Source organism: Crotalus tigris, unplaced genomic scaffold (assembly GCF_016545835.1).
Source record: "Crotalus tigris isolate CLP2741 ecotype Arizona unplaced genomic scaffold, ASM1654583v1 scf7180000024309.744930, whole genome shotgun sequence".
NCBI lineage: Eukaryota > Metazoa > Chordata > Lepidosauria > Squamata > Viperidae > Crotalus > Crotalus tigris.
The window spans coordinates 168,026-182,132 of NW_024100481.1; the positions used below are offsets into that span (position 1 = coordinate 168,026).

The 14,107-nt window shown below is 49.4% G+C and overlaps 1 protein-coding gene across 1 annotated transcript in view; it reads left to right on the forward strand.

Moving 5' to 3' along the window:
- The first annotated feature begins 521 nt into the window (after positions 1-521).
- ZAN (zonadhesin) overlaps positions 522-14,107 on the forward strand; it is a 30,767-nt gene continuing 17,181 nt past the window's right edge. Inside the window, exons 1-14 of the mRNA XM_039324856.1 lie at positions 522-607; positions 2,700-2,752; positions 3,059-3,190; positions 3,507-3,760; positions 5,088-5,172; positions 5,506-5,652; positions 6,439-6,606; positions 6,712-6,809; positions 8,553-8,625; positions 8,741-8,881; positions 9,518-9,786; positions 10,166-10,250; positions 10,689-12,428; positions 13,768-14,015. Coding sequence (XP_039180790.1) covers positions 534-607; positions 2,700-2,752; positions 3,059-3,190; positions 3,507-3,760; positions 5,088-5,172; positions 5,506-5,652; positions 6,439-6,606; positions 6,712-6,809; positions 8,553-8,625; positions 8,741-8,881; positions 9,518-9,786; positions 10,166-10,250; positions 10,689-12,428; positions 13,768-14,015 — 3,567 coding nt within the window. The 5' untranslated portion in view covers positions 522-533. The remainder of the gene's footprint in view (positions 608-2,699; positions 2,753-3,058; positions 3,191-3,506; positions 3,761-5,087; positions 5,173-5,505; positions 5,653-6,438; positions 6,607-6,711; positions 6,810-8,552; positions 8,626-8,740; positions 8,882-9,517; positions 9,787-10,165; positions 10,251-10,688; positions 12,429-13,767; positions 14,016-14,107) is intronic.

Sequence of the window (14,107 nt, forward strand, 5' to 3'; positions counted from 1 at the left end):
TCCTCCCTAGCCAGCAAAACTCTCTAATCACCCCTCCCTCGCTGGATGGCAGCACAGGGAAACCCCCCCCCCACCTTTGAAACCGGCTTCAAGGATGCTGTGGGTACTTGTCAAGCCAATCAAAGCCTCTGGAAGCTGGGGCCACAGTGCTCTGAGGCCACCTGAGTCTTCTCTGGAGATCCCAGGGAAGTACGTGCCCCAGAGACCCCCGCCCCACTGGAGAAGACAGTGTGTGAACCAACAGAGGAGGCTGACGCTCTTCCAGGTTGGCTGTTGGGTGCTCCATTGCTCCCCAAATCTTCTGCCTGCCGATTTGCCCCCCCTTCTTTGGATCTTTGCCCGGGGCCTCACCCCATGAGACATCAGCACGTCAAGCCCCAGTGGTGAAGGGGAAAGTACAAGGTTCGACAAGGCAGACACTTGGGTTAACAGCCTTTTGCCCTCTGCCCACGGAGGGTGGGTGGGGATCCGAGCCCAACTATATTAAGCGGAACGGGAGATCCTCTCGCTCTTAGCTCCAACCGCTTCCCAGAATGGGCTGCGAGAAGGCTGGCCTGGTGCTGCTGCTCCTGACCCTGGAGGGCCTCCTGGCGACCGGACCCGCCAGGTAAGCCGCAGCGCTTAGATGATTAAACCAAGGGATGGATCCATCTCTAGGCAACGTCCCTCGGTTCCAGGCAGAGCCGCAAAGATAATGAACGGTTTCGAAGCGAAACCATATAAGCAACGAATGGAGACTAACCAAGGAGAGAACCGTCCTAGAACTTAGGACAAATTTCCTTAGGACAGGGATGGAGAATTAATCAATAAAACGGCTTGCCCTCAGAAGTTGTGGGTGATTCAACACGGGAGGTTTTTAAGAAGAGAGTGGACAGCCATTTGTCTGAAATGGTATAGGATAGGGTCTCCTGCTTGAACAGAGGGGTGGACTACATGACCTCCAAGGTCTCTTCTATTAGGAAGGATTTTGACAATGAAGACCTTCCAGCTTTCTGTTCTGTTCTATTCTATTCTATTCTATTCTATTTCTGTATTTTATTATTCTATTCTATTCCTATTCTATTCTATATTCTGTTCCTATTCTGTTGTATATCTATTCTATTTCTGTATTTTATTATTCTATTCTTTTCTATTCTATTCTGTATTCTGTTGTATTTCTATTCTATTCTATTCTATTCTATTCTATTCTATTCTATTCTATTCTATTCTATTCCTGTATTTTGTTATTCTATTCTATTCTATTCTTTTCTATTCTATTCTATATTCTGTTCCTATTCTGATGTATTTCTATTCTATTCTTTTTTCTATTGTATTCTATTCTATATTCTATTCTGTTATTTATTTTATTTATTTATTGATGAGACTTATATACCGCTTTAAGTGCAAGCACTCTCTAAGCGGTGTATACCAGTAAGCAATGTATATATATATTTACATTGCCCCCAACAATCTGGGTCCTCATTTTACCTACCCCGGAAGGATGGAAGGCTGAGTCAACCTTGAGCCGGTGAGATTTGAACTGCTGACCTGCTGAACACAGTCAGCTAAAGTGGCCTGCAGTACTGCCCTCTAACTGCTAACTGCTAACTGCTATTCTATTCTGTATTCTATTCTATTCTATATTCTGTTCCTATTGTGTTGTATTTCTGTTCTGTTCTATTCTATTTCTATTCTATTCTATATTTTATTATTCTATTCTATTCTATTCTGTATTTTATTATTCTATTCTATTTTATTCTATTCTGTATTTTATTATTCTATTCTATTTTATTCTATTCTGTATTTTATTATTCTATTCTATTCTATTCTATATGACGAACAGCTGAAGAAGTAAGATATGTCTTATTGAAGAGAAGGAATACGGGGGGGGGGCAGTGTTTGAGGGGTTGTCATAAAGAAGAGAGGATCGTGCTACTCTCCAAAGGGCAAAGCAAGAAATATAATGGGTGAGGTTTGTCGAAGAGAAATCCAACCTAGAAGTAAGAAGAAATTTCCTACATTACAATTTTTGTTTATTAGTTTGGCAGAATAGAAAATAATTTTTGAAAAATGAAAATAATGGGAAACCAGCGGGGGAGAGGGGGAAAAGGAAAAAGTATCGGGTAGAAGGGAAAAAAGAAAAAAAAGTGCAGAATTCCGACTCTTTCAAGCACAGTAGAAGGCAGACTAGCCTCGACTTCTTTATTTCTGCACAATAATAAACACTAGTCGTTTCTATAACAGCAAACCCATCAATCAGCAAAATCAAAATTTCACATTTTTTTTTCATCGTAAAATCCAGAAGCGATAAGACTGGACAACCATTTGACTGGGATGGAACAAGGTCTCTCCTGCCTTGAGCAAGGGGTTAGACTAGATGACCTGCCGGGACCCTCCCAGCCCTTTGATTCTGGGATTCTAGGATATTTTCTGCACAGAAGCGAGGACTGGAAGGGGCTGAATTGGATTTGAAGGCAGAGATCTGTGTTCCTGCTGCTGTTAGGAGCGGCCTTTTAGCCCTCCCCAGGGCTGGGCAAGGCCGGCCGAGCCAAAGCAGGTTAAAATGAAAGGCAGCTCCTCGGGGGGATCTCTGGGTGGTAGCCTGTCCCATTGTCCCTCCTGCTGCAGTAAAGTGGAGGGGAGATGGGCGTGGGGCAGGGGGCTCTGCCTTCTATTTTGCCTCCGTGCAGAAGTTAACCCTCCCTGCCTCTCCCTTTCAGGGCACACTCAGCCCCAGGTGTGGAGACCCCACAGAAGGCCCTGAGCACGGACTGTGAGTAGTGTTTCCCTCCCTCCCTTCCCTGGCTGGTCAACCTGACCTCTGGCCTGCCTCTGGCCCAGAGGGAGCAAGGAGCATCTTCTGTGCAGCTGCCCAGCAGGCCCCGGGACCTTTGGGGGCAGAGGGGCCAAGGAGAAGGTCCCACAGCGCCAAGCCCCTTCCTCCCTCCCCACGCAGGGGGTGGCCCTGCAGTGCCAAGCCGGTGCCTTCCCGGAGCTGGGAAACCCAGCCTCTCTCGCGCCTGGCGGGCTACGTCCCGGTGGCCGGAGGGGCTGACCCTTTGCTCCCCCTTCCCCTCAGACTACTGCGACTTTGACAACGCCGACCGCCCCTTCTGCGACTGGAGCGCGCCCCCCGACAGCCAGTGGCTCCGAGAGCGTGGGCAGAGGCCCGGGGAGAGCCCTGGACCCCCCGAGGGAGACATCGCACGGAGTAAGAGCTTCACGGTGACCCCCAGTCTCTTCCGCGGAGGCTCTGCTAGGCCCCTCTCGGGCCAGCACCTCCGAGAGGCCCTAAGATGGGCAGGCGCCCCTCGGGTTGGCAGGGGCTGCCCCTGGATCCCGTGCCAGGGTGTCTCCCTGCTGCTGCTGCTGCCTTCATCCGGGGGGGCCCGGCTTCTCCTGGCTGAGCTTCCCCACGGTCTGCAGCAAGCCAAGTGACCCTCCCGCAGAGCTCTGCCCTTCGGGGTGCAGCTGGCGAGGCCTGGTCGCCCCCCCCCCTAAAAAGTCCAGGGCTTCTCCCTTTCCAGGAGACTATTACATCTATCCAGCTGCTGGGCCGTTCGCACAACTGGAAAGCCCAGAGGTGGACCTGGCCGGGGCGGAGGTCTGCGTGCGCTTCCTGTATTATTTGTACAGCCTCAGCATGGAGGGCCAGCTGAGCGTCGAGATCCGGGACGCCTCGGGCAGCGTCGCCCCCTTGTGGACCCGGAGGGGAATGCAGAGCGCGTCCTGGCTGAGCGGGGCCGTGACGGTTCCTGCCCAGGCTCAGCGCCCCTTCAAGGCAAGTGGCGGGGAAAGGGGGGGGGCACAAGGAGTCCTCAACTTCTGACCGTCATCGAGCCTGGCGGTGGCGGTCATATGTCGCGGTGGTCGTAAAGCAAGTCACCACATGGCCGGGGTCATTACAATTTTTTGCATGGCGTAAAGCGAGCGCGGCAGTCGTAAAGCGAACACCCTGGTTGTTAAGCAAACCCTCTTCCTGCTATTGTCTGGCTGTTTTGTGGGGATCTGGAAGCCAGCCCCGTTTTCCAGCCAAAATGGAAACCGGGGTCAGGTGACTGCAAACAGCTGTAGATGCGGGCGGGTTTCCAAGCATCCCAAAAGGCAGCCACGTGACCCACGAGGGGTGGGGGCCAGGTCAGAACTTCGTAACCAGGTCGTAAGTCCCTTTTGGAGGGAGTGAGTCGTAACTTCGAACGGTCACTAAGCGATCGGTCGTAAGTTGAGGATTATTTATACGCAGGTCCTGCTGCCTTCTCCAGGGTGCCTCCCGCGAAGGAGACTTAAAGGGTTTTCTTTCAGCCTCTTTGCAATTCAGACACGGCATTCTTAGTTTGCATTTTGTTTTGTTTTGTTTTATATTTTGTTTTGTTTTGTTTACTTTTTATTTTATTTTTTATTGTTTTATTTTACATTGTATTGTTTTGTTTTATTTTATTTGTTATTGTTTTATTTTACATTTTATTGTTTTATTTTATTTTATTTTTTATTTTTTTACTTCTTATTTTATTATTTTATTTTATTATTTATTATTTTATTATTTATTATTTTACTTTTTATTTTATTTGTTATTGTTTTATTTTTATTTTTTATTTTTTTTATTTTATTTTTTATTATTTTACTTTTTATTTAATTTGTTGTTTTATTTTATTTTATTATTTTATTTTATTTTATTTTATTATTATTATTATTTTATTTTATCTAACAATTCAATATAGCTGCCCATCTCATCAAAGTGACTCCGGGCAGCATTCAACAAAAACTAGACAGTTAAAAACAAACAGAAACCCGTCTTAAAAACAAGGAAACATAAAGAGAAGCAAGAGGACAGGAGGACAACCGACACTCCCAAACCCAAATATATAACAGAATGACAGCATAACAGATTTGAAAGGGATCTTGAAGGTCTTCTAGTCCAGCCCCTCAATGGTATCTTGGTTATATCTCATAGTTGGCCCACCCTAAGCTCTCACCAAGTGGATCTTTTACACCGTAAGCATTTGCCTTTGTCCGATCTGTGTTTCATAAAGCAATCAACATAACTCTTGGGTTTTGTAAATGCCCTATTTAGAGAGCAGAAACAAACCCTGATCTGTCTTTCTATTCAGGTTGTTTTCAGAGCCAAACAGATCAGCACAAATGAAATTACACTGGCTGTGGACTCCATCTTCATCCAGCTGGGACCTTGTTCACGTAAGTAAATTTCTCACAAACCCTCACCACATTCACACTTCAGGGTCGTGTTTCTCAGCCTTGGCAAGTTTAAGATGGGTACACTTCAACTCCCAGAATTCCCTGGCAGTAATACATTCCTTTTGATATATATACCCATTGTGGCCTGCTTACTCTCTTGTAATCCCTTCCTCTGCAATCTTTCCGCTCGACGGGGTAGAATTCAGGCTGTGGAATTCTGGGAGTTGAAGTCCACCCACCTTAAAGTCGCCAAGGTTGAGAAACACTGCTTTGGGGAAGAAGGGTCTTGCTGTATGGGGGGGTCTCATTAATTCCCCCCTCCTTCTCCTACAGCCTGTGTGACCAAATGCGATTTTGATAATCCAACTGACCTCTGTGGATGGAGCAACCCAGAAGAGGGAGATGTGGCTTGGGGACAGTGGAGTGGCCCCACGAACATGCCTGGTGTGGGGCCATCGGATGACTTCTCTCGGCCTGGAGGTGAATATGTGTGGGGCAAGGCCATCTAACCACTTAAGATGAGCACCGTTCATATGAAAGAAATCAGATACCAGAAAGGGAGATGCCTTCGGCTTACAGCTGGTACAATGTGACCCGTAGTTTGACCTGGGACCCACAGTCCCCCCGAGGGGAGGATGCTGCACCCCATTTATACAGGGAATTCTGGCAGACGCCGTGTGAGGAGTGAATCCTATTCAGGGTTGTCCATTGCTGACGTGGTTGTTCAACCCTGGCGCCTTGTTTTTGTGGGGTCATCTCTGCGTCTTCCTGTGTCTTGAGCATTCAGCAGCCCATTTGGCTTTCCGCTGGGAATCAGTGTTAAAGTTGTTAAGCAGAGGCTGTGCAAGTGCTGGTGGACAAGGGTTAAGATCATGAAACCCGGATTCCTAGTTGGATCCAGCGGGAAATGTCCTACCAGTTGATGGTGTCCACCTCTCCGTGCGTAGCGCCATCAAGGAAGCTGGAATCACCCACACCGCCATCGGGGAGCTTGAACCCAAGAACTGGGGGTAAAGTACCTTATGGGTGAGGCTGTCAAGGTGGAGTTTCACTGAAATTCTTGAATCTTGACTCACCGGGACTGAGCTGCTGTTGAGGAGAGCGTGGACTATGAGCTGTACACCTCTCCTGTTGTCTCGTGATGGGCACCAGAGGTTTTTATTGCCCAGGCTGCCTAGCACGCTCTCAGCCTTTTCAAACTTGCTCTTCCCCCCACGCCGGCTCTTGTCCCAAAGCCAACTCAGACCCTTTCAACTCTCGCCCTAGTTGGTTCCTTCATGTTGCTGGATTCTTTTGATGAGGCAACCCGAGGAAGTGGTTTTCTGAAGAGCCCCACGTTCAATTCCTCGGGAGGGTGCCTGCGCCTGACGTTCCGCTACACTCTCCATGGCGTCTCCAACGATACAGCCCTGAAGATCTACGCGGCTCCCCCAGGCAAGTTCCTGGGCTTTCTGAAAGGGACGCCCCCCTCCCCTCCCAAAGAGCCTCCGAGCAGGCACACCCTGGAGTAAACTTCATTTATGTGTTTCCTATAAATAGGGGGAGACCTGGGGGTCCCGCTGCTGACTCTCAGAGGGGAGCATGGTCCCGACTGGAGGGGGAGTTTTGCTAATTATACCGGGAAGGGGGACATACAGGTAAGGTGGTCAACGGGGGGGGGGGGTTGCCCAAAATTTCCATTGCAAAATGAGACAGGTGTTAAATGAGTTTGCCCCCCATTTTGTGACCTTTCTTGACACAGTTATTAAGTGAATCACTGCAGCTGTTAAGTTGGTAATAGAGTTGTTAAGTGGACCTACCTTCCCCCGTTGAGTTCGCAAAGCAAAAAGGGGTCACGTGGCCCTGGGACACGGCAACCGTCATAAACACACGCTTCTGAATTTTGGGTCACGTGACCCTGGGGATGCTGTTACAGCCGTAAGTGTGAAAAACAGTCGTAAGTTTCAGTGCTGTTACAGCTTCAAATGGTCACTAAACAAAATGGTCAAGGACTACCTCTACTCACGTGACAGATTGCCAGGCTCGAAAAACCAAAAATGACACACAGAGTTTTCTTTATTGTTATTGACAGAATCTTGCCAAACTGAAGCAGACTATTTTCATGTAAAATATATACTCTGGGAGGTAATAGGGAGGAACTGTCTTCACCCTCTTTCTCCCACACAAACTGTGCTTCCTCTTTCACCTTTGGAGTGCAGCCTCTCCCTCCTGGGAATCCAGACTACATTCCACCACACAGACTTCCAATCTGGAACATCTCTCCTGTTGAGAGTGCCCACCTCTGCATGCCCAGAACAAGTGTCTCCAAACTCAGCAACTTTAAGATTTGTGGACTTCAATTCCCAGAATTACCCAGCCATCCATGGCTGCGTTTGTTTCTCCTACCCCCCTAGATCAGGGAGATTGCAGAGAAAGGGATTACAAGAGGATCAGTAGGCCACAATGGGTATAGATATCCAAAGCATTAGTGCCAGGAAATTCTGAGTATTGAAGTCCACCCCTCTAAGTGGCCACGTTTGGAGACCCCTGCCCTAGAATCCAAGGCACCTAATGACTACTGTGTGATCTCAACTCGTATTTAGTCAAGCGTGTCTAGATCAGCTGGCAGAGAGCCTGCCAACCACACAGCTGCTTACTGCCTGGTAGTCTGGCTTTACACAACTGGTGGAGTACTTGTCACATACCTAGGCTGAACTGATTAGGGTTGAGAGTCCCCGTTGCAGAGCATGAACAGTCGAGGGATTTTACCACCAGTGTGGCAATGAATGGAATGGAATGGAATGGAATGGAATGGAGAGAAGAGGAGAGGAGAGGAGAGGAGAGGAGAGGAGAAGAGAAGAGAAGAGAAGAGAAGAGAAGAGAAGAGAAGAGAAGAGAAGAGAAGAGAAGAGAAGAGAAGAGAGAAGGGAAGGGAAGGGAAGAGAAGAGAAGAGAAGAGAAGAGAAGAAAAGAGAAGAAAAGAGAAGAAAAGAAAATATGGAATGGAATAGAATTATAATTAGAATAAAAACAGAATAGAATAGAATAGAATAGAATAGAATAGAATAGAATAGAATAGAATAGAACAGAACAGAACAGAACAGAACAGAACAGAATAGAATAGAATAGAATAAGGAATAGAATAGAATAGAATAGAATAGAATAGAATAGAATAGAATAGAATAGAATAGAAGATGGAAGGGACCTTGGAGGTCTTCTAGTCCAGCCCCCTGCTCAAGCAGGAGAACCTATACCATCTCAGACAAGTGATGTTAACACAGAAGGTCCAATTTCAGAGAGGGGAATTAAAATAACTCTTGCCTGCAATGCTACACACAGCTGAGTAGCAGCACGTGGGCATCCTTCACAGCTGGTGGTCACTCATGGTTTTCCACTTCTAGTTTGTCTTCGAAGGCGTGTATGCAGGGGAACCCAGCCTGGCAGTGGACAATGTGGCAATTTCTCCCTGTGAAGGTAGCCTAACCCTGACCCTGTGGGCAAATGGTGTGGGGGGAGTGGGGTTGAAGAGCAGCCAGGGGTTGCTGCCCACCCCAGCTGACTCTGCCTGGCTGGCTTCCCTGCCCCATAGATATTTTCGCCAGCTGTGATTTCAACAACAACATGGACCCCTTCTGTGGCTGGAGCGCGTCTGTGAATGAGACCTGGAGACGAACAAACCAGAGCACCCCAACTGAAGACACTGGCCCCCCTGGAGATTTCCCCCATGGTGGTAAGAAGGGGGAGACACGCCTGAGATCATCCCAAGAAGGCGATTTCATCTCCTCCACCCCTTTGGAATTGGGCAGGGGTCTTCAAACTTGGCACAGTATTGTGTACCAACAAAGGAAAATATTTGCAGCTCAAGGTTGAAATGAGAGGTCCTTGGTGCTCTCTGAGCTTGTTTGTTTTCTTGCAGGCATTTCATGACCCAAACTGGGTAACATCAGCAGTGCTAGAAGGGAGGGGGGTTTGAGGAGAGGAGGAGGAGGAGGAGGAGGAAGAGGAAGTAGAGGAGGAGGACTGTGGGGTCCTTGGTGCTCTCTGAGCTTGCTTGTTTTCTTGCAGACATTTCATGACCCAAACTGAGTAACATCAGCTGTGCTAGAAGGGAGGGGGGTTTGTGGAAGGAGGAGGAGGAAGAGAAGGAGGAGGAGGACGACTGTGGGGTCCTTGGTGCTCTTTGAGCTGGGTGGTTTTCTTGCAGACGTTTCATGAAATGTCTGCAAGAAAAACAACCAAACTCCGAGCGCACCAAGGACCCCTGGCAATATTGCGTGGCCCGATCTCCTTCCTCTGATGCCTTTTCCTGTCAGGGTTGATACAACGACCGTGGATGACCTGGTGGGTCTCCCTCCCCTTTTTCTAGAAGGCTACTACATCTACGTAGAAGGTGGCCACCTGAAGCCGAATGAGTCTACGCGTTTCTCCAGCCCATCGTTCTGCATGAATCAGGAGTCCTGCGTTGAATTCTACTACCACATGCACAGCATTGTGGAAGTTGAGACCCAGCTCCGGGTCCTGCTGGAGGAACCTTCGGGAAGCACCGTTCTCCTCTGGAACCGTACAGGGTCTCAGGGTCCCAGCTGGCTCTATGGATCTGCGAGATTGCCGTATGGCGGAGCACAGCCAAGCAAGGTTAGTGGAAGAGGAGGCAGATGGGCCCCAAGAACACAAGACCACAGGTGCAGTTTATTGGCAACCACACACATTTACAAGTTTTGGGATGCAAGCCTTGGTGGGGGGGGGGGGATAGGCCGGAACAGACGTCTGCGTATCTGCGGCAGTCCCAACTTTCGGGTAAGATGAACCGTGACTGACTGCCAATAAAGGAGAACATTTGTAGCTCAGTGTTGAAATGAGGGTGGTCTCTGATCTTTGTCGTTTGCTTCATTATCCAAACTGGGTCACATTGTCAGGGCTAGTTAGTCTGGGTAATGAAATGCCTGCAAGAAAACAGCCCAGCTCAGAGAACACCAAGGACACCCCCATGATTGACTCTTTTCCTCAAATCCAGATCACTTTTGAGGTTGTCAGAGGAAGGAACGCCTACTTGGACGTGTCGTTGGATAACATTTCGGTGCACAAGGGCCTGTGTGCAGGTGAGGCAGTCTAAGCGAGATTGGCACACCTAGACAGATAGGTATGAAGGTATAGGCTGCAGACGATGTGGGCAGTATTGTCTGTTTTCTCTCCGGGTGGGTAGATGGGGCACACAAAGGCCAAGGTGTAACAGTCCACCCTGTGCTTTTGTGCAGAGGGGAGACGCTGGTTTCGATTACATGGTGTACGGTAAGCTTCCTTAAAAAGGACACGCAAGAAGTTTGCAACAAAAAGGAACAAAATGGAGAAGAAACCCAGAGTAGATCGACACCTCTTGGAGTCCCTATGAGGGGTACAGGCTCTCATAGGGACTCCAAGAACACAAGACCACAGGTGCAGTTTATTGGCAACCAAGAACACAAGACCACAGGTACCCCTCGTAGGGGCGCCAAGAGGCTTGTCCCTGATGGTTCTAATTTCAGAATTGTTCTTTCCAGGGCACCCAGCCACTCCTGCGCCTCCAAGCACCAACTCGACAGCTCCACCAACTGCTGAGGGACCAGCGGTGACTGTACCACCTGAACACTCTACCATCTCCCAGCCTACAACACCCAGTGCACCCACTGCCACAAAAAGCACAGGGACCCAGCCCCACCCAGCAACACTCAGCTCCACTGCCCCGTCCACCAGGCCAGTTGCTGTAACTACAAGCACCCCTGTGCCCACCAGGAATGCAAGTGTGGCCACCACGCCAGTTCCTCCCATCACCACCACCGAGGTTGTCCTTCCCAACATCACCCTACCCAGTGGAGCAGCCTCTACTCCCAAACTGACAACGTCGTCATTGCAACCGACCACTGGGATCCCCAGACCAAGCAGACCATCTTCCCCCAGTTCTACTACTTCTAATCATTCTACCGCCCAAGGGACACTGACCACCACCCTGGTTCCTCCCATCACCACCACCAAGGATGTCCTTCCCAACATCACCCTACCCAGTGGAGCAGCCTCTACTCCCAAACTGACGTCATTGCAACCGAGCACTGGGACCTCCAGACCAAGCAGGCCACCTTCCCCCAGTTCAACCACTTCTAAGAGTTCCCCCAGCCAGGTTACTCCTGTCCCCAGCAAGAATGAAAGTCTGACCAGCACTCCTGTTCCTCCGATCACTACCACCACAGGTAGCCCTCCCAACATCACCATTCCCGCCGGAACAAACTCTACTCCCAAATTGACAACTTCATTGCCACCGGCCACTGGGACCTCCAAACCAAACAAGCCATCTTCCCCCAGCTACCCCCTGACTGGTTCCACCACTTCTAAGAGTTCCACCAGTCAAGGGGCTCCGAGCACCACTCCGGTTCCTCCCGTCAGCACCACCAAAACTGTCCTTCCCAACATCACCCCACCCAGTGGAACAAGCTCTACTCCCAAACTGACAACATCGTTGCAACCAACCAGTGGGACCTCCAGGCCAAGCCAGCCACCAACTTCCAGCTCTACCCTGGCCAGCTCTACTACTACTAAGTGTTCCACCGGCCAGGATATTCCTGTCCCTACCAGGAATGAAAGTCTGAGCACCACTCCAGTTCCTCCCACCAGCACCACCAAAGCTGCCCTTCCAGACATCACCATTCACCCTGGGGCAGCCTCTACTCCTAAACTGACAACATCGTTGCAACCCACCAGTGGGACCTCCAAGCCAAGCCAGCCATCAACTTCCAGCTCTACCACTTCTAAGAGTTCCACCACTCAAGGGACTCAGAGCACCACCCCAGTTCCTTCCATTCACACCACCACAGCTACCCTTCCCAACATCACCGTCCCCAGTGGAGCAGCCTCTACTCCCAAACTGACAACGTCACTGCAACCTCCCGCTGGGACCTCCGGACCCAGATCTACCTTGACCAGCTCTACCACTTCTAAAAGTCCCCCCAGCCACCCCCCACTCGTTACTCCTGTGCCCACCAGGAACGAACCTCTGAGCAGCACTCCAGTTACTCCCACCAAAGTTGTCCTTCCCAACATCACTGTCCCCAGTGGAACAACCAAATTGACAACCTCATTGCAACCTCCCACTGGCACCTCCAGACCAGACAGGCCACCTAGTTCTACTCCAAGTCCCCAGCCCTCTGGTCCCACCATCACGCAGCCCCTGCTGACGGACCCTGTTAATACCCCCAAACCTACACCAGAGGAACCAAGCGTGGACCAGGCAACTCCTGAACAGCTTCCAGGTTGGTACTTTGGAGAGCTTGTAATCTAGTAGGTCTCACTGTTTCGGTCATTACTTCAGACATGAACGTTAGGTAAGGTGAAAATTCCAGTTGTAAAAAATAACAGATCTATTTAACAATGACAGTAGGAACTACTGCAACGCGCTCTACATGGGGCTACCCTTGAAAAGTATTCGGAGACTACAGTTGGTCCAGAATGCAGCCGCGCGAGTGATAGTGGGTGCTCCTCGATACACCCACGTTACACCTATCCTCCGTGAGCTGCACTGGTTGCCTATTGGTCTCTGGGTCCAATTCAAGGTGTTGGTCATTACCTTTAAAGCCATATATGGCTGAGGGCCAGGCTATTTGCGAGACCGCCTACTACCTCATAGTTCCCTACGTCCGGTTAGATCCCACAGGCTGGGCCTCCTTCGGGCCCCGTCAGCCAAGCAGTGCCATTTGGCGGGACCGCGGAGGAGGGCCTTCTCTGTGATGGCGCCCACGCTTTGGAATCAGCTCCCCCCGGAGATTAGGACCGCTCCCACCCTGTTGGTCTTCCGTAAGCTACTTAAGACCTGGCTTTTCCGGCAGGCCTGGGGTTTATAAAACCTGACCCCTGGATGATTGTTTTTGTATTGTTGTTTGTTATGTTTTATGTGTTTTTTATTGTTAGCCGCCCAGAGTCCTTCGGGAGTGGGGCGGCTTATAAATTTTAAAAATAATAATAATAATAATAACAGAATAACAAAAGATAACAAAAGAAAATCAGGAGCCCTTGACGATTCATACAAGAAGTAAGAGCAAAATCTTGTTTTTCTGACGAAAGAAATGTTGTTCACTGTTACACCAGGAAAAAAGAGAAATTCAGCAAAGACCCCTGGCATCACAACAATAGCAATAGCACTTAAGACTTATATACCGCTTCAGTGCTTTACAGCCCTCTCTAAGGGGCTTACAGAGTCAGCATTATTTGCCCCCAACAATCTGGGTCTTCATTTTACCGATTTCGGAACCAACCTGGTTTTTATTGTCGTAGAGAATACCTTTCGGCTTTTTTTAACCTCTTTTTGTTTTCCAAGTACTGATAAGTCCCAAATATCTCCCTTGAGATATTTGAGGGGCAAATATTTATAGCTGTGGGAATCAAAATGGGGAGCAGAAAAAAACCCCAGTGTTGACTGTAGGCACCTCACGAAGAAAATCACTCTGCCCATGTTCAGGAACATAAGAAACATACCGCTGTGGTTAATCTGTGGGAGCAAACAGCTTTTCATGTGTCCACTGCCCACGTCGGGGAGGGGGGAGGTGGCTAACCCCACTTTCTCTCCCAAACTTCACCCTCTGTTTTCTCCCCAAGATTCTGCACCCTGCGTAGTTTCTGGAGATCCCCACTATACGACGTACGACGGTCGTCTCTTCCATTTCATGGGGAATTGCACCTACCTGCTCACTGCCACCTGCAATGCCACTCCTGATCAGCCCACCTTCCAGATCCAGACAACCAATGAACATCGCGGGAGCAACACCAAGGTTTCCTACCTCAAGTCGGTCAACGTAACTGTGTACGGGACCCAGATTGTGCTGCTGAAGGCGCGGAGGGTCACTGTGAGTACTCCTGATCCCCCTTCCTGCAGGGACACTCCTTGTTACTGGAAACATTAGTGGGAGAGGAGCCCCCCCCTCTCCTGCTCTTGGCT